The 21052-nt window shown below is 46.1% G+C and overlaps 1 protein-coding gene across 1 annotated transcript in view; it reads left to right on the top strand.

Annotated features, from left to right (window-relative positions):
- The window catches only part of LOC117893456 (MOXD1 homolog 2), a 116923-nt gene that overhangs the window by 88185 nt on the left and 7686 nt on the right, over positions 1–21052 (top strand). Inside the window, exons 4-9 of the mRNA XM_034800076.1 lie at positions 6014–6298; positions 6665–6850; positions 7898–8093; positions 14081–14250; positions 14359–14521; positions 16235–16370. Coding sequence (XP_034655967.1) covers positions 6014–6298; positions 6665–6850; positions 7898–8093; positions 14081–14250; positions 14359–14521; positions 16235–16370 — 1136 coding nt within the window. The remainder of the gene's footprint in view (positions 1–6013; positions 6299–6664; positions 6851–7897; positions 8094–14080; positions 14251–14358; positions 14522–16234; positions 16371–21052) is intronic.

The following is a 21052-nucleotide window of genomic DNA, read 5'->3' as shown; positions in this document are numbered from 1 at the left end:
CCTTTAGCCACAAATACGAAAATGTGTTGAATAACTTCAGTGAATGGAAATGTGAATGTGAATGTTCTTGGGCATTTGGCTTCAGGGAATCTGAACGTATCTCCCCTTGAAAGGATTGCATAATATTGGTAAATGGAATGAACAGGTGGAAAATGCAGAGGGAACGGAAGGTCTATGGATAGTTTGAAGTTAAACAAAGAGAAGAGATAGCTTCCCCTATTAATTCTGGCAAGTGTTTTTCCAACATTTCCTCTGTGAGAATTCCACTCAATCATGATTGATTGCGGCAGCTTCAGCAGCAGCAGCACACTTCACTAACTCTTCTTTGGGAGCGCTCTTTACTTAGCTTTCTCCCATAATTTATTTCAGCCATAATTGCGAGCTTATTTGCTTGGCCAGGAACTTTCCTTTTGACCCACTTGAAGGCAGGCAAGCAGCCTCTTGTTTATACTTTTCGCTTAAGCAGCTCATGTGAACCATACCCATATACTATGTACAAATGCTACATACATTCTATATACATATTTACATATGTATGTATATGCACAAATTTGGATATATTTGCTGCAATAATTTAGCCGGGCTCCCCGTCATCCCCTCTCTCACACACACATTTACTTCGTGGATGCTGCTCCTGATGCTTTTGTCCACTGATGAACATTAATTTTCCACACAGCTTAAACAACATTTTCATTTACACAAACACGTGAATGGGCAGGACGAATGGGTTGTTGAGTGAGTGAGTGGCAGAGCGAGGAAACTGGGCTCTGGTGCAAGCAGAAACCTCATTAGATTTGTTAATTTAACTGCAATTTCTAAAAGCAGTTGCACCTTGAGCCAAATGGCAAATGGCCTTTGCCTTCTGCAATAAATAAATCAAATTAATGTCAATTGCCACAACAAATGCAGTCACACAAGGATTCGTTTCGGGACAAGTCCTTTATGCCTCAGTTTAATGAAACAAAAATCATTAAGCCACTTAGAGCCAGAGATAAAGCCAAATACGATTACAGAGCTAGACATATTTTGTCCTGATCTGGTCTGCTACATCCTCACCTGAGTCTGGGACCCCAGCTGTGTCCAATGTCTGCCCAGGCGGATGTCAGCAATATGAAAGGAGTCCTTCTGTCTTCCCTCCCGTCCCACTCTGGTCTGGGCAATCAGAAGGCCTGACACGGCAATTAGATTACAACAGAATTGGGATAAATGGGAAAGCAGGTGGCTAGGTGGGTGGCTGGTGGCCTGATGGTCTGATGTCCTGGTGACCACTTTTCCCTATTAGTTATTGAAATCAGCTGTCAGAAAGAGTTCCGAAATGGCACATGTGCCCCTGCCTCTTGGTGATTGCATTGGCATAAATGCCAGCTTAGAGAAAGCATCAAGAATGCACTGCAAGAAATGCACAAAAAGATGCCACAAAGAATGTCAAAATGCGAAGGCGAATTTCCGATGCAATTTCCCAGCAATCCGAGCTGCATATCGAATGGATATTCAATGGGTTTTTTGGCGAGTTTTTCGGTAAGCAGCAGGCAGCAAAGAGAGCAGAGTAGAGCAGATCCCCCGACAGCCACTCACAAAAATGGACGACGTGACCATGGTAACCTGTTCCGCACACACACTCACACGCAAACATGGAAACGGAGAAGGATATTGTACACGTGTATGCAAAGGACATGGGTTTCTGGGGAGCGGTAGATTTGATTGCTGTCCGAACGAGAACAGCAGCTGAAGGACCTCTAGAGCGTTGCCAGTTGCGAGTTTGAAGCTCAGCTGCTGCTACTACTGCTGCTGCTGCGGCTGCTGTTTGGAAAAGTTTCAACAATGCAACTCTTGGCTCAGTCTCTGGCTCTGCCACACTCAAGTGTGAATGTGTGTGCGGGTCTTGTGCTGCTGTTGCATTTGTTTGTTCTGTTTATAATTCAATTGTAAATGCATTTCAATTACGTGCACATTAAACTGGAGCCCAGCCACAGAGCCACACAGCCACAGGACTTACAGACAAAGTTTTTGGTACCAGAGCAAGGACTAAGACTTGACCACTTGGCCGGGCCCGGGCCTGCGCCAGGGCCACGGCCACAGCCATTACCATGGATGGCCAGAGCTTCGTCCCATTTGCCAGGAAGAGCCCAGAGTCTGGAGCCAACTTAGCGAGCGGAACACGCTTCCCATTTAAGGACAATTGGCCCATTATGAGAACGCGTTGAAACGGCAAAATGAAAGTGGGCAAAAAAAACAATGATAGAAGAAGAGAGAATCGACGCAGAGGGAGCAGAAGAGTGGAGAGAAGTCCGTGGAGTCAGCGAAGGGCTAACAATGCCATTAACAACTACTACAATGGCCCTTAAAGGTGCAATGTGTGAAAGACTAACCAGGAAAGAGTTTATGGCCAACAGAAGAGGCATGCAACGAAGGAGAATGCAGCGGATCAGGGCTTTAGTCCGTCCACTTAGTGTTGTTTAGCGTTCTAAACCATCTAGATGGTGTGTTGGGCAACACTTTGAAAGCTCTTCAGTAGCATTACAGAGTTTAAAAATTGAATCTCTCGTAAAGTGTTGAGTAAAAACTCAAATAATTCAATTAGTGTGGAGTACTGCAACAATTAGCTCAACTTTAGTGTTAGGCAGCACTTCCATACGAGTGCAAGTGTTTCCAGCGCTGAACAACACTTGGCGTATCCTGTGCCAAATACCAAATCCAATCAAATCGAATTCAGCTGCATCTGCTACATTGTTAACAGGGCTAAATGGAATGCGAACTGGGCCAAAAAGTCGTTCGCCCAAACCCAAACCAACCCCGAAACAGTACAGTCGGAAAACCTGCTCAGTCAGAGGTTAAATGACCTTTGTATTGCACTTAACCAGGCAACAACATTCAGCCAAGCGTTCGAGGCTGTCCCTGCTGAGCCGAGCCTCGAGCCATGAGACTGCCTCCCTGCCACAGTGTGTGTGCGTGTTGTTGCAACCCTCGCAAGTTTTTTGGGCCGTAACCAAAGCCACTCTAATGAGTCCAAGTCCGAATTCGAGTCCCGCCGCATTCACAATTAGCCTTCAAGTCCTTCAGTCCCGTCCTAAACCCCGTAGCCGGAGCTGAAGCCGGAGCTGGAACAACATTCACTCTAAAGTGTAACCTGTAGTGTAGTCTTGACCACACTGCAAGTACCGCAACGCACAGATACCCCTCCACAGAACACCATCCACCTTCCATCGTTCTCGTCATCGTCTTTGGCAATTAAGCCTTGGCCGACCGTTGACCACGGCAAATGACCGCAGCCAGTTTGCTTTCATTAATTTTTGGTTGTAATCCTTGCCGAAGCTTTTCATTTCATTCCTCGCAGCTCGCAGCTGCTGCCTCTGCTCCTCCTCGTCCTTCTACGGCAACGGCTCTTCCTCATCGTAGTCGTAGTCATCGCTGGGAGTCGAAGTCGTCGGTAGTCCTCGTAGTCATGTGTGGGGCGTGCGTCTGCCATAGTTCGGTGCACACTTTTTCACACTTTGTTCATGGCATAGTGGGAATATCCTGCACTGAGCAAGGGTTAGCTGAGTTTTGGGGAAAGAGTCTGGAAAAACTTCAAAGCAAAAATTTCCAATCATCAGAAAAGGTAATAGTCAGGTACAGGGGAAACTGCTTCAGCTCCAACTAACCCCATTGATCTCAATAATGAGAGCATTTCTAGTTTAGAAACTTTTGTGGAAATGTTTTCCCCATCCCTGGAGCACTCCATTGCAATTTTCACCCACTTTTGCTTTGACAAGTCAACCAGAGGTGACGCTTTGATCAACTCATCAATCAACAATCCTCTGACATTGCCTGTCCCTATCCATTCAATGCAAAATTAAACTATTTACAGGTCATTCGCATAGTCCAGAGTCCATAGGGCCCCTTTTGTTGGGGCTGGGTGACGGCCTCTTTTTTTCTTTGTTCCTGACTGACCGTTGGGTTTTTTGCCACAGTGGTCATGTTTTTACATCTGGGCCATGTCCAGGCCCCCTGCCCCAGAGTCAGCTTCGTTCGGTAGCCTCCAACGTTAATGACTTTTGTGCTGCGCCTGTCTCTATGGCTGTCTCTGTCCTGTTTCTCTGTTGCTGTCCCTTCGTCTGTCTCCTGGCCAAATGTTTTAAAACTGGCCAACAGAGTTTTTGTTGCTCTCTGCCGTGCCATGTGGATGTTGCTGTAGATGTGAATCCCCCGCTGTGCGTTCCGTTGTTGTTGCTTTTGTTGCTGTTATTGTGGGTTGTTGTTACTGGCGATTGCCGGGCGGTTAGTGCCGCGCGTTTGCCACCGCCCGCAGTGTTTGCCAGGACAACCAGGACAACCGACTCATTTGTACAGGTTTTTTACACACTCGCTCTCTCTCTCTCTCTCTCTCTCTCTCTCACTCCCACTCTCTCTCGAGTGAGAGAGAATGGGGTGGGAGACTACTGCTGGGGGGAAAGGGAATTGTTAATTAAAGTATTGTCTCCTCGTTGCTGGCAAAATGAACAAGTAGAAACAAGGACTCGTGGCCCCTACTGGAACTACTAGTACTCGTACTACTACAGCACGGCTCTGCTCTTCCTGGTGCCGCTCCTGGGCCGTCAATTGTCGAACATGGTACTCTACAGTTCCACTTAACAGCTACAATGGGCACTTTGCCACAATGAATTCAAATGGATGCCCCCGACGTGAGCTCTCTTCTTTTTTTTCGTGCTGTATTTTTGCTCCTGCAAACACACACCCGACACCCCATCAGGGGCTACACATGCATACTCGTACATGTGTTGTTGTTGCTTTTGCTGTTGTTGTTGCTGTTTCTGCTGCACACACACGTGGACATGACATGAACACAATGACAGCTGACTGTTGGCTTCCAAAAGCCCCCGGAGGCGTACAGTCCACATCGTTCACAAAGACACAGAGAACGCGAGAGTCAGAGGTGAGCAGCAGCAGCAGCAGCGGCGGCGGCAGAGTCATAGACAGACCCGGAGACGGATACGACGGTTACGGGCCCGTGATTCTTGAATAAAAGCTTTAATTTCGGGTTTACCAATTAAAACTACGTGGCCAAATGAAAAATACATACGAAGCAGTCCCCCCTCCGTCCAGTGAATGCATAATACAAAGGCGAAAGAGGTGGTCCCTCAGGGAACTGAACGAAAATCTGAGGGAAAATTCCGGCTTTTTTTTTAGCCAGGGGAGGGGTAGGGAGCAGCAGGGCGGACCCCAGCACTTGAAGTGTAAATTGGCTGGCCAAAGATGCAATTGCGGAGGCCACGAGTGAGTGCAAATTACACAAGTGCACAGAGCTCGGGAATGTAATTCGGGGCGAAAGTACAGTCTGGAGAGTCTGGGGGTGAAATTTGGCAACGTGGCAACGGGGCAGCAAGGCAACGTGGCTGGCAGCTACAGCTACAAAATTAATTTGTTAAATGGGAATTAAATAAATGAAATGCGGTCAGTTAGAGTCGAGTTTTGGCCAGCGTAAGAGGATCACTCGAATAGTAATGAATGGAAGAAGGACTCAGCAGGGACCGACTGAAGAGCGGCAACGCTGCATCATTAACGCACAATCGACAATGGCCCCAAAAACAGAAGCAGAAGCAGCTGACCAAACTGCCACCTGGCCGCAGTCCCATCTGCTGCCACTCCTCATCCTTTAACCTTCAACCTTCGACGCGGATGGCCTGCCCACAGGCAAACATCCTCGCTTCCTTCCTGCTTGCAAGCGCGAGCTTCGCTTCTCTCCTTTCGTTTTTCTGTGTACTTCATTTAGCACGGAATCCTGTCCAATGTCCAGTCCAGTCCAGTCCCTGACCAGACAGGGCATCCATGTATACGTCAGCAGCGACATTATTGCTGTTGTTGCTGTCGGTTGTTGCAACGCCATTATAACGCCATTTCGACCCCACCAAACGGACGCAACCCCTGACCCCGCCTGCCCTACCTTGGACCACCTTTGGCAACTAATTTTTTACACATTTCTCATTTTTCAACCCGCCATTATCCGTGCTTCCTTTTGTTTTCGCCCTCTTTCCAGAACGACACGATGCGCCTGCTGTACATGTACCACGCACAGGATCCGCCGCATGGCTCGGTGCGCCCGGGCACCCTGCCGGACCCGGTGCGCGCCTTCCGCCCCTACCGCCCCATGGTGCTGATGCAGCGCGCCCAACTGCCGATGCCCTCGCCGACGCACGACGAGCGCGTGCGAGTCCTGGAGCTGCGCAACGAGGATGTGGAGCTGCCCGGCGGGGACACGCCGCTCTTCTGGTGCAAGATGTTCAAGCTGGAGGACATCAATCGCAAGCACCACCTGATCCGGGTGAGGCACACGCTTATGTTGCTCCCTTGTACCTTTACCCGCTCCTGCTGCTGCTGCTGTAGGACTAAGCGTTATTAAATACAATGCATAATTAAGGCCAAGTGCAGTGGCAGTGCCAGTGGCATTCTGCCAGTGGCTGTAGCTGTAGCTGTCACTGCTGCTCGTGCTCCCGCTGCTGATGCTGACGCTGCTCGTGCTCCCGCTGTCTCTTGGCCACGGCATAACCAAATTGAAATATTAAAAATTTATCCACACTCTCCCTACCCCTCTCTCTCACTGTTACCAACAATGCACTAACCGTTGTCTCTCTCTCTCGCTCTGCCGACCCGCTCTCGGGTCGGTTCATTTTCTTTTCATGGCTGGCAGTACGAGCCGATTTATGATTCATCGTCCAGCGTGCATTACTTGCAGCACATAACGCTGCACGAGTGCCAGGGCGCCCACTCGGAGCTGGAGGAGATGGCACGCGAGCAGGGACGCCAGTGCATGGGCGCTCGATCCATACCGCTGGCATGCAATGCCATTGTTGCCTCCTGGTCGCGCGGCAGTGAGGTAAGCATCCGAACCGAACAGAACAGAACGGAACGGAAGAAGAAACCCTTTACCCCCTTCCTTATCCTTTCCCCTTGGCCAGCACTATGCTGCCCATCTCGTCATAACCATAACCATGCAATATTAATTTAACCTTCGCAAATGCTTCCTTTCAACACGAAGAAATACGTAAAGGAAGAGCGTAGGTTGCGAAGATATCAGACCAGATCAAATGCCCTTAAAAGCGACCAGGAGCTGGGACTCTACTTTCAAGATCTGAAACTGGAATATTTAACTAAAAATTGTGCTAAAAGCTAATTCAAACTGAAACCGTAATTGTAAATATTACTAGAAATGCAATCTGGTACTAACTTTATACACAACGAGCTGCAACTGAAAGTAAAAGTAAAACTGGAGATAGAAATCAAAACGAGAGATCCCAAAAACCCTCAATCCAAATGCGTTCAATACTCCAAAGGGCTTATTCCTTCGTAGAACACAACATCCACCATCGCTGAGGCAGGGTACAACCATTTTCAAAAGAGTATTCCGAAAGAGAAAATACCATGTGCCCCTGGCCTCTGACCTGCAGCCCCATGGCTCTTGTTTTTGGGAGGAGCTCCGCTCATGGCTCAGGAAAAAAACAAGGACATGGAGAAGGACAGGCCAGGGTTTTCATAATTTCATCAGAGCAACGCCATAATGCAGTGGCATGTTATGGCTGCTGTCCGCCAAGGGGCGCTCTGCAATGCAATTGAATGGCAATGAATAAGAAGGGATTGGAACTGTGACTGGGCCTTTCCTCCTCCACCGGCAGCCTGCATTTAAATTGCACATGGTCGTGGCATCAACTTCCATCGGACCCAGAGCGCCAACTTGCAGGCACATACACATCCCCACACATCCCAAAAAATATCCATATACTTACACAGACTCGGACGAGTATAAAAACAAACACTCAACATATTTCCCCCATCCTCTCCTGCCAGGCTGCTCCTTTTATTCTCCTTTCTGCGCTTTTTTTCGCTGACTTAATTTTTTGGTCTCTCTTTTGTGTGTCTTTTGCAGGGATTTACGTATCCACTCGAGGCTGGCTACCCGATCGAGTCGCGACAGGCCAAATATTACTTAATGGAGACTCATTACAACAATTTGAAGCCCGACTTTGCCCAATTGCACGCCCGACAAATGGCGGATAATTCGGGTTTGAAAATCTACTTTACGCACGTCCTGCGACCAAACGATGCTGGCATATTGTCAATCGGTAAGTTACCACCCAAAAACTCAAAAGGGGTTATCTCTACAATATACATATATATACATACATATATGTATATGTATGTATGCACACGGGGCGGGTGTGTCTGGCGTGTATCATGGGAGGAGTGCAGCTGCTGCCCTTTTGTATATTTTATGCGACAGAGAGATGAGGAAGCGCTTTCTATATGCAGCTCATGTCATGCAATTTATGAGATTGCCGATTGAACGGCAGGGAGGGGTGAAAGGAGAGGAGAGGAGAGAAGAGAAGAGAGACTGGGGGCAACTGCACTATGGAACTGTGGAGTGGAGTGGCATGGAGTGTGGAAGGTCTAACCACATTGGTGGGGCTAGTAAAACAAAAGCTTATGACTTTGCCCAGCTTGTCCAAATGCGGTTTAGCCATGTATCTATGTATCTATCTGTGTGTATCCATCCATGTATCTATATATGGGAGTGTGTGTGTGTCTGCAGATACAATACCAAGAAACAAAAGGATATATCCAGGGAGAATATGCTACAGCAAGAGCAGCAGCACCCGCTACCAGACAGCAATTTAACTACCTTTTATGCCCCCCACATAAAAGTTTATATCGTCACAATTTTTAATATGGCTGACAGACAATGAAAATGGTTTTCCATTTTCCATTCTTCACTTTTTTTCCTGCCGCTCCAAATTGCTTACAAATAGATTTTAATTTTAAATTTTTGGCGTACCATGGACACACGGCCTTACACGCATCTAAATCAAATACTCGGAAATAGTCGGTGCCTGGCATGTGTCTGAATGAAAGTTTTCCTGCCAAGCAACTAAATAATTCAAGCATTCGAAGGCTTCTGCGACTAGTCGTTTGATTGCGGGTAGCTTGTGCACTCACTGCTGCAGCGAGTGTGGCCACAAGAGTTATAAGATTGTAAGAGAATTGATTGCAAATTTTGATTTGTCCTTCTACCATGTCCCAAATTCTCATAAAAATATCATTTTTGGTAAATATATTTAATAGATTCTAAAATGTAATTCTTAGATCTGTAAAAGAAAATTGTCCTTCCATTTAAAACTCATTCAATCTTGTATTGCTTAATTGAGAGTAATCCTCTTTATAATCGGGAGTATTTAATTTCTTCAGTTCTAATTAAATAATGTTATTTTCTATCCTTAACAAGATTTCGTTAAAAGTTAAACGGAAATATATGTATTGCTCAATGGAAAGCAAACTTAAATTTCCTTCCCTGGAATCTGTAAAAACTAATATCTTAATCTACGCTTGCAAAAGCCATTGCCTTTTGTTTCGCCAGGAGCTGCCCTCGCTGTTCCCCCACCCCCCCTGAATAAACATATTTTCGGAATTATCCACCAGGTGAAAATTTCTCTGACTCACCAATCGTCTCTCGATTGGAATAACCCGCAAAATAGCAATTTACAAGCGCCAGTCTGCCCTTCCCACCCATCCACCAAACCATCGCCCCAACCATCCACTAAGCGCTTTTTGAGTACTTCTCAGCCACACACCGCTGCACGCCCTACACCTGGCAGAGGGTGGGGTGGAGGAACCACCTCAAAATTCTTGGGGGTACTCAATTTTTTGTTTGTATATTCATTGTGTGGTTCGTGAGAAGGCAGCGGATAGGCAGAGGATAACTAAAATACTAATTTCACTTTAGAATTTATTTTCCATTTTTTTTTCGTGCCCGTTTCTTGTGTTTGTTTTTGGCATTTTGGGGCGAGTTGGTAGCGGAGTAGGGCCACCCGCAAGGATATAGATCCCTGTGGTTGTTGCAGTTGTTATTTCACTTTTGTTAAGAGTCACGCAAACCAATATAACTTTTTCGCCGACCGCACACACAACAAGAGAGAAGGAGAGACATGGCCAAGCGCTAAATAAGGGGCAAGAATAAAAGGAACAGGGAACATGGACTCGACTAGGGACTGTGGCAGGTTCTGGGAGCAGATACTGAGGCACATACACATACACATAAATATATTATCTGAGTAGGTGTTGCCAAAACTTCCGGAGGTGAACGATGAAACACAAAGAACGAGAGAAACAGAGAGAAAAACGAGAAGTGGATTAATACATCTTGATAAAAAAATATCTTTGAAAAAGTCGAAAGAAAATGGAGCGAAATTGTCGGTAGATTTCATGGGCAGGAAAAGCCGATTGGGTGTGGGTGGGCTTAAGGGGCGGCAGTCGGCATTTGCTATTGAAATATTTAATTGGAATTTAACGCATACCACACACACACACACATACAGATACTCAGCTACAGACACACGAAAGTCAATAAATAAAAAATGAGTAAAATCATGAAGCGAATAAAAAAATAAAATAAAATGTTTGCTACAATTTTCTTCTGCTTTGCTATAAATTGAATTACGAGTGATGCAGAGGAATCAAGGGGGGAGTCAGGTTCTGGTGCTAAAGCTCTCTCGGGTCCCACACTCGCATAAGTAGCTGCGGAATTGCTCCGTTTCCTGATTTCCAGCCTCTCTGCCGTTCGGGCTCTCTCTCCGGCTGTGTGGGAAAATTTAATTTCAATTTAATTGGTTATTGATATAGCGCCCTGGTGTATGCAACGGAGCTGTGATTAATGTTGCGGCTTGGCGAATTTTTATGGCACCTTGGAGACGATGCCACCAGCCAGCCAGAGAAGAGAGAAACGAAATCATCGAGGTTGGGACACACACATTAAGCCAAACTTCCTTGTGGTACTGTAATCCCTTGAAGCTTATCGAAGAATACCTTTGGAGGAGGATCAAGAAAGGGCTTTCTTTTCTCATGACAAACCCAAACCTATAATTTTTTTTATAATATAGAAAAGACTTGAAATCCAATTAAAAATCTCCCCTACTCTGAGCTTGAACATGTTGAAATGTATGAGATAGTTTATGATAAGATATTCGTAAAGCTTTTGAAAATCCAACAATCCAACATGAAAATACCTTTCGTATCCCTAGCGAATCCCTCGCATTCTTTGAATAGCAATTGAAATTCCATCAAACTCTTGATTGGAATTTCAGTTTCCATTTCAGCCACAAAATGGTCACCCAAATATCTTTGTGTCATGTTTTAGTTAACTGTGGGTGCATACGGGTATTCGACGTGTACGAGTATATCGCATCTGATCTGTGCCTTCCAAAAATACCCTATAATCAAATTGTTTCGCATGCCAGGCGAGAGTCTCGCTGTCTGAGCTGACGCTTTTGACACAAATTGCCATTTAAAATAATTAGAAAAGTTCCAATCGGACTGCATTTGTGCATTCTGCCATTCGCTGGCTGTCAGCATGCAACTGCCAAAAAAGAAGGACCCCGCGATGGCAGCGTTAAATATCGATTTGCAAAATATGTGTAGTTATGAATTGTGAGTGAGCGAGCGAAAGAGCGAAGAGGGAAAGGGGCGCCTGTCCCCCTGTCGCATTCTGGGCCAAATCAAATAGAAATAGAGCCATTCTCCCTGCGAATTTCCCGCTCCTGGCCATGCCAGAAAATTTCGTCATGCTTCGCATGGCCAATATTGAATTTTGATTTAATGAATGGAAATTGGCAGCAACGCAAAGAGAGAAATAGAGACAGACCAGAACCAGAACCAGAATCAGAGTCCGAACCAGAAATGGAAATGAAATGAATCCCAACGAGCTCCAATCTGTGACAGACGACCATTTCACAGGGAGATAGAGAGAAAGAGCTCTGGTCTCTGTGGCACACGTTCTGATAATATTCAAATAGACCTGATCGAATTGAAAGTTAATGGAAATCAATTAAGGGACAGCCACAAACTTTTCGCAACTCTTGTCTAACTTTTCAGATCGAATTTCCAACCAGCTCTCCAAGAAGCGATAAAAACTTGGCCGATGCTTGCATAGAACTCGCATGAATTGTAACTTTCAATTAAATTGATGATGGAGAATTTTTCTATCATAACTTTCCCGATGCTCATCACCCATCGCCCATGGCCCCTAGCCCATCGCCCATCGCAGTGCCCAGACCTGCCTGCCCTTCCCTACCAGCCAGATTGATTGATTTTCCTCGCGTGACATTCTATAAAATGACCAAAATGCGCGAACCAGGAGGGAAAACTTTTTAAAGCCAACACGGCATCGTTTTTGCAATTTTTGGGTAATTGAAAATTGATTCCAGGCCACATGACAAAGCCAAAGCCCGATTCAGGGCGACTATGAAAATTAATAGAAATAATCTCCACTGCAAACATCCAGAGGGGAAATTTACATATCTACATATGTATGTGTGTACATACTTATACAGGGACTGCTGTGTATATACATACATATGTATGTACATATACTATTTTACACCACCGTGACTGTCCGGGGCGGCAGGCTGTGAAAAATACAATTGATTACGTAAAATTTTGTTAAATTTTGAGCTGATGAAAAAAAGTCCAGCAGCGCCAAATGGATATTTTATGCAAACGGTTTTAAAGTTAATATTTTTACGTTGCTTCAATGGGATTATGGGCGATAAACCGAATCGGAAAAAGGCGCACAAGCATGTAGGTCAAAAAGGGCATGGCATATGGTAATTGGAACTGGGTTAAAAAATAAACGAGAGAAATCGAATGAAAAATATTAATGCAATCTGGAAACTAATCGGAAATCTCTGTGAATTCAACATTTTAAAGGGGTTGTGTCAAATGAAATTCAGAGAAAACAGAGAAAAAACACTTTATAATCTGACAGATCAGTCCAACAAATTTGGGAATCTTCAGCCTTGAATATGATTAGTGACTGGCGAACCCCTTTTATTATGCAGAGAAAAACTTCAGTCAGAAGTTAAACTTTTCCAATAAAAAATATAAAAATCGTAGCTCGTAGGTATAAAAGAAATCGCTTCAATCAAATTTCAAGAAAAAAAAGGATTTAAAGGGCATTTAAGCGCAGATTTATGAGATCCAGAGAATAAAAGAGCAGCGCAGAAACAAAAATAAAATCAATTGCCAGCTGGATCCAGAAATGCGCTGCTCCTCCAGCAATGCCAAGTATTTCCCGCGAGTATTTTGATTGGCATACTATGAAGCCCACTCCCCATTCCTCCCTTTCGTGGCATGCTCGTACTACGATTGTACCCCGTGTATCCCTCTCAGTGCCACACCCCACGCACAACAATGGAAATGCCATCCAGTGGTGGAGCAGCAGGAGGAGCAGCAGAAGCAGCGAACTGGTGGTGGAGGAGAAAGAGAAACAAATTTATATGTAGCACATGAATTTCAAATATTTTTTCAACATGGCAGGCGACACGCGGCCCTAATTGAGTGTGGGCGGAAGCGGGAAAGGGAAAGTATATTGCCCGAGGCCAGGCCAAAAATGAGAGAACAAGGGGGTCCTGCCCTCCTTGTGTATGTATGAACAATATTCCACAACATTTAACTAATTGAGCCAGCGAGGAGCAAACATACAAAAAAGTGTTTCCCCTCTCCCCACCAGAAAAATCCAAAAATTCAAAATTTGATTTGTGAACAATTCCTGGAAGAACAGAACAGGGAAATGTCCCTAATTGATAAATGGCGGATGAGTATGAGGAGCAGGAGTAGGGGCAGGAGCATTGGGGCATGGTCTCGCGACTGCATTGACAAAGTTGTTAAAACATCAAAAGCAGCAATTAAAATGTAATTACACGTTCTGCGACAAATCGAATTAAAAAATCAACGTTCAAAGTTAAATAGAGTGTCAGAGGATAGAGCAGGAGGACGACCAGGAGCCGGGGTGACACTGATGAGCGATGATAACGAGGTTTGGGGTTTTGCACATTCCACGTGTCGTGGCAGGGTCCATCAGCAGAGTGTGTTTCAGAGAGAGTGTGTAGAGTGTGTGCAGGGTGTGACTGTATGTGTCTATGTGCCAGACGTGTGGGCGTGCTACCATTAACCACGGGAGCTTTTAGTCAGAGCTCTTAGTCCCTCCCTGCCCCAGTAGAACCGTTAATTAAAAGCGCTGAAACGTTTCTGAACCCGAAATTCGAATTTTTACCTTTTACAGGAATGGATCCCAACTGGCGACACATTATCCCGCCGGGCCAGAAGCGCGTCATATCGGAGGGACAGTGCATTGAGGACTGCACCGGCTACGCCTTCCCCCAGCAGGGCATCAACATATTTGCGGTGATGATGCGCACCCACCAGATCGGCAAGGAGGTTAAGCTGCGCCAGGTGAGTAATGGCCTCCAGTCCCCAGTCCCCCTACTTGCGCGCAAGGAATATAAAATGTATATGCTAATGAGCAAACTTCTGCTTTCTAACCCCCCCATTCCATGACAGATACGACAAACCGAGGAGTTGACGCCAATTGCACACGACAGCAATATAGATGTTGCCTATCAGGATTTTCGACGTTTGCCACAATCGGTGCATTCCCTGCCTGGGGATAGACTCATCGCCGAATGCATTTATGACAGTTCGTCACGAAAGGCAATTACCTTGGGTAAGTGCTCGGGGGAGTATATAAAAGGAAGGTAGCTCACACACACACCCACACACACATCCAAACCCATCTACCCATCCACCCAACACACCCTCCAAGCAACAATAAAGATTGCAAAAAAATTTGTAGCGAGTGAAGAAAAAGTCCAAACATTGTCGGGAGCGAAAAATATTCTATGAAATTTCCAATGTGGCTCGGGAAGGGCTGACTTGATGGTTGGATAGCTGAGTTGGTGGTTGTGCAAACAGGCAATGGCAACGGTGAGCAATCGTCGTTATGACACATTTAAATCAGCCAAACGATATGCGACAGGAGCCCCAGACAGAATACTGGAGGACTGGGCGGACTCCGCACTTTGGACTGAGACCAGAAGGAATCGTTGCACACGAAAGCTCAAGACAAAGGCGAAAGCAATAAAGGAGCAGGAGCAGAGCAGGCCAGGAGGGAAGCCAGTGAAGACAGAGGAGCAACGTCATTGTAAAATACATAAACCAAGAGACTGGAACATTTCACTTAGCACACGGGACACGGGCGGGGCCTGGCAGGCAAGCTGGCTGGCAGGTGTTAAAGCGGGCTCTGTCCGATGTGGATGTTGCCTTGTTCTGGTCTTGTTGTGACAGCTGCTCAGGACTCCAGCGAAATGGACAATGCAGAGTGCAGCAGAAGGATGTTGTTAATGAGATTGAAATAGCGAAAGATGGCAAAATGAAGCTGCCACAACAGATAATCATAATCATAGTGGAAAAAACTGGTTTTCATAAAAGTGCAAATGAAAATGAGATTATAATTAGCGCATAGCATCGGCAACAAGTCCACAGTCAGATGTATCTTTGAAAATCTACTCAGAAGGCACAGGCAAGCGATTGATACTAGTAAATTTCAACTGGTGCAAGAATTTATCACCGAACCAGCCCGCAGTGTTCCTCCCCAGAGATCGACAAAGATTTCCCTTCAATGCCATAAATGCTCAACACTCCAGCACACAATCAGTGCACTGGCCACCTCATCCCAGTTGATTCGAAAGACAACACCTAACGTAAATTTGACTTTCTTGCTTGCTTGCACAAATTCAAACACAATCTACACAATTCAGCAGAAGGCCAGCCGGCAGAAGGAGTGGCAGTCGGGCAGATAGACGAGGGGTGACAACGGGTCTCAATAGAGACACAGTGAGTCGTAATAGACAAACGTAACGATGTTGCACTAAAAAGAACGGGAACGGGAATGGGAATGAGTACCAGATAGATCCGTAAACAGTGAACGAGGCAGTCAGGCGTGTACTCGGGAAATATAAAGCTTTTCCCAACTCAAATAAAGCAAAAGGCAGACCGTGCTGTACCGTTCTGTTCGGCTCTGTTCCAAGCCATCAACATCAACGTTGTCTCCGTTCTTGCAATATTTTTATGATGGCGCCTGGGCTGCTTTACGGCGCTGCCAACTGCATCGGCCGCTTAATTTTGTTCTTTGTTGCAAGCCAGCCATGCCAACTCAAGCCGAAGGTGCAACTGCGAGTACAATGGAGTAGGGGAGGGCAGCCAGGAAATTGTCCTCAACTCTCGGTGAAAATTTGTTGCTTTTTTTGTGTGTGGGCTCCTGTCTTGGGAGGGTGGATGGTGGCATGGCACAAGGGGGATACATTTTGCTTTTGTTTTTCACAGCAGCATTTCTTATGCATTTCGTTTGCTCTTCTCCGTTTCTCCCCCCCCCGCACAGGTGGCCTCACCATGAAGGAAGAAAGCTGCACAGTGCTGACACTCTACTATCCACGCCAGAAGAAGCTGACAACATGTCACTCACTGCCGAGTCTGCCCACAGTGCTGCATTCGCTTGGCATCGAACAACTGGCAACGTAAGTTCCTTTCTTTCCTTCTTCCTTTATTTCTTTATCAATGTTGTATGGTTACGCCTGGGCTTACCTTACCCGCTCGGGGAGTGTCCACAGTTCCGGATCCGTATCGGTATCCGTACTCGTATCCGGAAGAGGCAGAAGCGCGGCTAATGAAAATTGGCATCTACCGGAATTAAGAATATGTATATCATGGCAGGCCGTGAAACTTCAAACAGAAATGAGCTCCACCATACAGTGGGGCTTATCGAACGATGCAGAAGGCGCTACAGAATGAGCGCTCATCGTTTATCGATAGACGGCTGCAGTTGCAACACTGAGAACTAGAACTATTCTCTCTCGCCGAATCAATTTACTCGCTATTCACATTCAATTTGGCACCATTGTAGCACAGCTCCTCCTGTTGTCCGCTCTCGTCCTACTGCAGGGGCCTGAGCTAGGGCCCGGGCTTTTCATTCCACCCACTCGACATTGCCGGGACCTGGCCTCCGTTCGTTTTGGCTTTTGTATAAGGAAATTTGGTTTATTCCTCTGTTGACTAAAGTAATTGGTGATTTAATGATGTTGTTGCATAACCAAATCACCTAACGAACTCACAGTGGCACTGCCACAGACCCAAAGAGACTGGGAGAGCGAGAGTCGGAGGAGCAGAGGCAGCCTGAAGAGGCCAAGAGGTCGGGTCCTCGGGTATGCTCAATTCTGAAGTATTTGCCTAACAAACAATCGGAAAATGAACTGTGCAGTGCACACTGCTTTTCCTTACTCTACTCCACTCTTCTGCTCTGCTCTCTAATTGAGAATTGTGAATGTGGAAAAATAAATTACGAGACAAGCAAAGCCAAACGCTGTAACCCCAGAGAACTGAGTGGAGGGAGAGAGAGAGAGAGAGAGTCCTCGCAGGAGGGACCTAGGAGAGACCTCGCTTTTATTTAGAAAATATTGATTTCTATTATCGTCAAGTGCTAAATAAACAGCCAAGTACGAAGCCGGGGAGCCCGCCAGTCAGTCAGTCAGCCATCACTCAGCCGTCATTCGAGGTCCATTCAGTGCTCTGGGCCCAGGACCCCCACTTTGTAGTTGACTCCTGAATGGCTCTGGCCACCAATTGGGAATGCAGCGCCATGGTCTAGGATAAATCAGCTCGGGGCCACATAAATATTGTATTAAAGCGTGCGCTAAAAATTAGTCGAAATTAAACTTGAATGGCATTTGGGGGTGAGCCGGAAGATGGCCAAGGACTTTGCTATGCCCCATTAATCACTTCCTATTGACACAGGGCCAGGTCCGAATCGAATCAAGCCAAATCAAAGATAATTTTCTATGGTCTGCCGTCTCCTCTTCTCTCCTCTCCATTCCTTACCACCGCAGACAAATCAAAGTAAACGGCATAAACAGATTACAGCCAAGGGGGAGGAAATGTAAAGAAGGGAAAACATGGCCACGTAAATGAGTTAAGAGTGAAGGGAATGGTCCAATAGAGTCTGGTCTGGGCTGAGGTTAGCTGTAAAGGATTTGTTGAGTTAAAAGTGTTAGTTGGGTACTTGCGGTTTGATTGGATTTTGAGTCTGATTAGGGAATGAGAGCATCAGGGCGAATCTTAACGATGCAGAAGCTTCACTCAATCTTTGATTAGTTGAGGAAGAGGGGAAGCCCTTCAGCCCCGTCTATATACCTGTAGTAAATCCTTATCTCAAGGGTTAGGGTCAGGAAAACATTCAATCGGAACTATCATAATGTAATAGAGGCTAACATTCAATATACCACTTCTAGATCATATCATATCCTGTCAAATAATGTCCCATTTCATGGTACAATCGCTTCGATATAGGAACAGAACACAAACCCATCATCGACTGGCATTGTCTGGCCCAATGTAAGTGATTGTGAAGTGAAGGCCCATGGCCTCCCATACATTGGCTTTTTGTCCAGACAATGTCCACTTCATGGACTCCATATATGCACAGGGAGACAGAGAGAGCAGGGCGACAAGGAGGAGCAGGAGGTCCTTCCTCCTGCTGTCCTGCGTGTACCGAAAATCGACATGAATTGATAAAGTCATTTGCAATTGTCTGTCGTTATGGGGCAACACCAGGACACACCAGAACACCAGGGCTCAGGGCCTCGGGCCCTCGCCAGAACCGAGTTTCGGGCCTCGATTCGGTTCGTCTCCGTTGTCGTTGTTGTTTCACGCGCTTGTTGTTGTTTGTTTAATACAATGGGCTTCCCATTCCCTCTCCCTCTCCCTCCGTATTCCTGTTATTGTTGTTGTTGTTGCTGGCCAGTTATTATGGCCACTGCAATTTTGTAGCGCTTAATGTCCGGCTACGGGTCTGAGCCATGGCTACGGTTGCGTCTGGGTCGGCAATGGTGTTGGTGGGTAGGGAGGGGAGGTACTGCAACCGAAAGTGCGAATGCGATATGAGGATTAAAATTCATAATGAAAACCCCCGAACGACAACAAACGGAACGAATCAGAGTGGAGGTGGATGGGAAGAGAATAGAGCCACAATAACAACTCTCTGGGACCCATCACCTCTTGAACAATGAGTGGTGGGGGAGGCGGTGTGTCCCTCTATTTGTTCTATGTTCGAGGCCCGCAGGAGCCGCATGTTGTACGTTTCAGGTTTAATTAAACAATGATAGAAAACGAATAGAAACGCAACCATAACCACATTTCGAAGTTGGGCAGGTGGGACAGTTGTGTGTTCCAGTATAAACTATTCAAAAACATCTAAATTATTTCCAACGATTGAGCCTTGCTCAGTCATAGGAGAGCTTTAGAGAGGGAGAGATGTTTCCCATCAACAAAATAAGCCTATTCCATAAGCTGAAAGATTATGTCCAATCACCAAGGGATTTAATTGTGCTTTAAAGTGAACCTATGTATGTACAGACATATAGTAGTATCAATATTGAACCAAATGAATCTGTTTCAAATGGACTATAACTAGTTAATAGCCTTCTATCAACAGAAACCGTTTAAACCTGTTCCATGCAGTCTGTTAAGCCTGGCAAATTTAAGTAATTTCGAGTCGAAAATTGATTGTTTTTATCTTTGGTTCACACAACACTGGTCATATATTATTCGTCCTGTTCGACTCAGTTCTGATTCGGCCTGCCACATTGAATGATAAGCTAATGATGCACACAGACACACACACACACACAGAGACAGAGGTCGGAGAGGCAGCAGCAGCAGCATCCAAATTGAGGCTCAATTGGTCTGCAACTAATGTAATTATAAGCCACTTGCAAATGCCCCGGACCAGTTGCCACCTCTGCATGGCGCATTCTAGAATTCGCATCTGACCTGTGATGCTTGTTGTGGTTGAAATTCAATTTAATTTGATACGCACAGATTTCGGTCAGTGTATGCCATAGTCCCAGCGAAGGGGCTTCCAAAATTGTTTGCAGTTCAACTGCGGCTCAATTGACCAACACAGAGAACTGCACAGAACCAGAGACAGAGACGGAATCCGAATCGTACAGAGCGAGGAAGAGAGTGAGGGAAGGACAGATGCGACACAATAACTGACGAAGGGTGTAGAGGGGGAGCGGTGACCGGGGGTTGTGCACGGGGAGGCGCTGAGCCAGAGTGGAGGCGGCCGAGAATTATGAGGCGCCCATCAGCATCGCATCGGCTGGACAACGTTGTCGTCATCGTCATCGTCATCATGCAAAACTCATTGAAGTCGTTAGCGTGCGTCGGGGCCCAAGGACATAAAGCACACAATACACCAGAAGTGTGGGGGCGGAAGGGGAAGTGCGAGGGAGTAAAGGATGAGCACGAGGAAGTGCAGTGGCAGGCATCAGGACATGGCCTGACTGAGGAATGGCATGTCCAGCACTGGAATAAATTTCCAGCCACATTCAGGCATTCCCTTGTAGTGTGTCTCCATAACATGATGCTGCTGCTATGCTAATAAGTTTCTTTCAGTGTATTTTGGTTACGGAGTACCTCCAAAAGTTTTGACAGCGCATAGCGCACAGCTGAATATGGATGGAAGATCTCTGAATGGTTCAAGCTGCTGCTAAGATTCAATGACCTTTTCGAGATTAAGCTCTTTGATGCCATAAGAAAACCACAAAATAGGCTATATTTCTCGCAGTGCCGCCTGGTACGTTGATCATGCGCCCAGGATAGCCCAAAAAACCCGTGCCCGAATCCGCACCTGAAGCACTCCCCGCCTCATGCTCGGGAGTACGGTTCGTTCCCTTTCGGACAGTGCCTGGCGATTCCTGAATCGCCCTGATGCCTGGGCCCGATTGCCCCGTTATTGGCTTAATTTACGTTTTACGTTTTTGTGTTTTTGCTGCTGCTGCCTGATTTTTCAGTGTGTGTGTGTGCTCGATGACCATTTGGGCCACGGTTCTCGCTCCAGTAAAAATAATGTGATAGTGGTTTTTACAATTTACGCACTTGCCATGGCCACTGAAATTAATTTTAATTGTACGTGCGTATCTCTCTCCCAGTCATTTTCCATGACTGTGTGGCCTGGCTCTGTTCGGTGCTGTTCTGTTCTGGTCCTGGCATTAAAATCAAAGTAATTATTCAAGTTGTGTGCATTTCCCTCACTTTCTCTGTCTCTCCCTCTCTCTGTCTCTGACTGTTTCGCTGTCGCTGCTCTGGTTTTGCCCCAGTCTCCTTTGGTCCCTTTGTTTATTGGCGCTTTCTGTTTGTTGAG

Source organism: Drosophila subobscura, chromosome J (assembly GCF_008121235.1).
Source record: "Drosophila subobscura isolate 14011-0131.10 chromosome J, UCBerk_Dsub_1.0, whole genome shotgun sequence".
NCBI classification, from domain to species: Eukaryota; Metazoa; Arthropoda; class Insecta; order Diptera; family Drosophilidae; genus Drosophila; species Drosophila subobscura.
The sequence above is the reverse complement of the archived record's forward strand: the minus strand, read 5'-3'. Positions and strand labels throughout refer to the sequence as shown.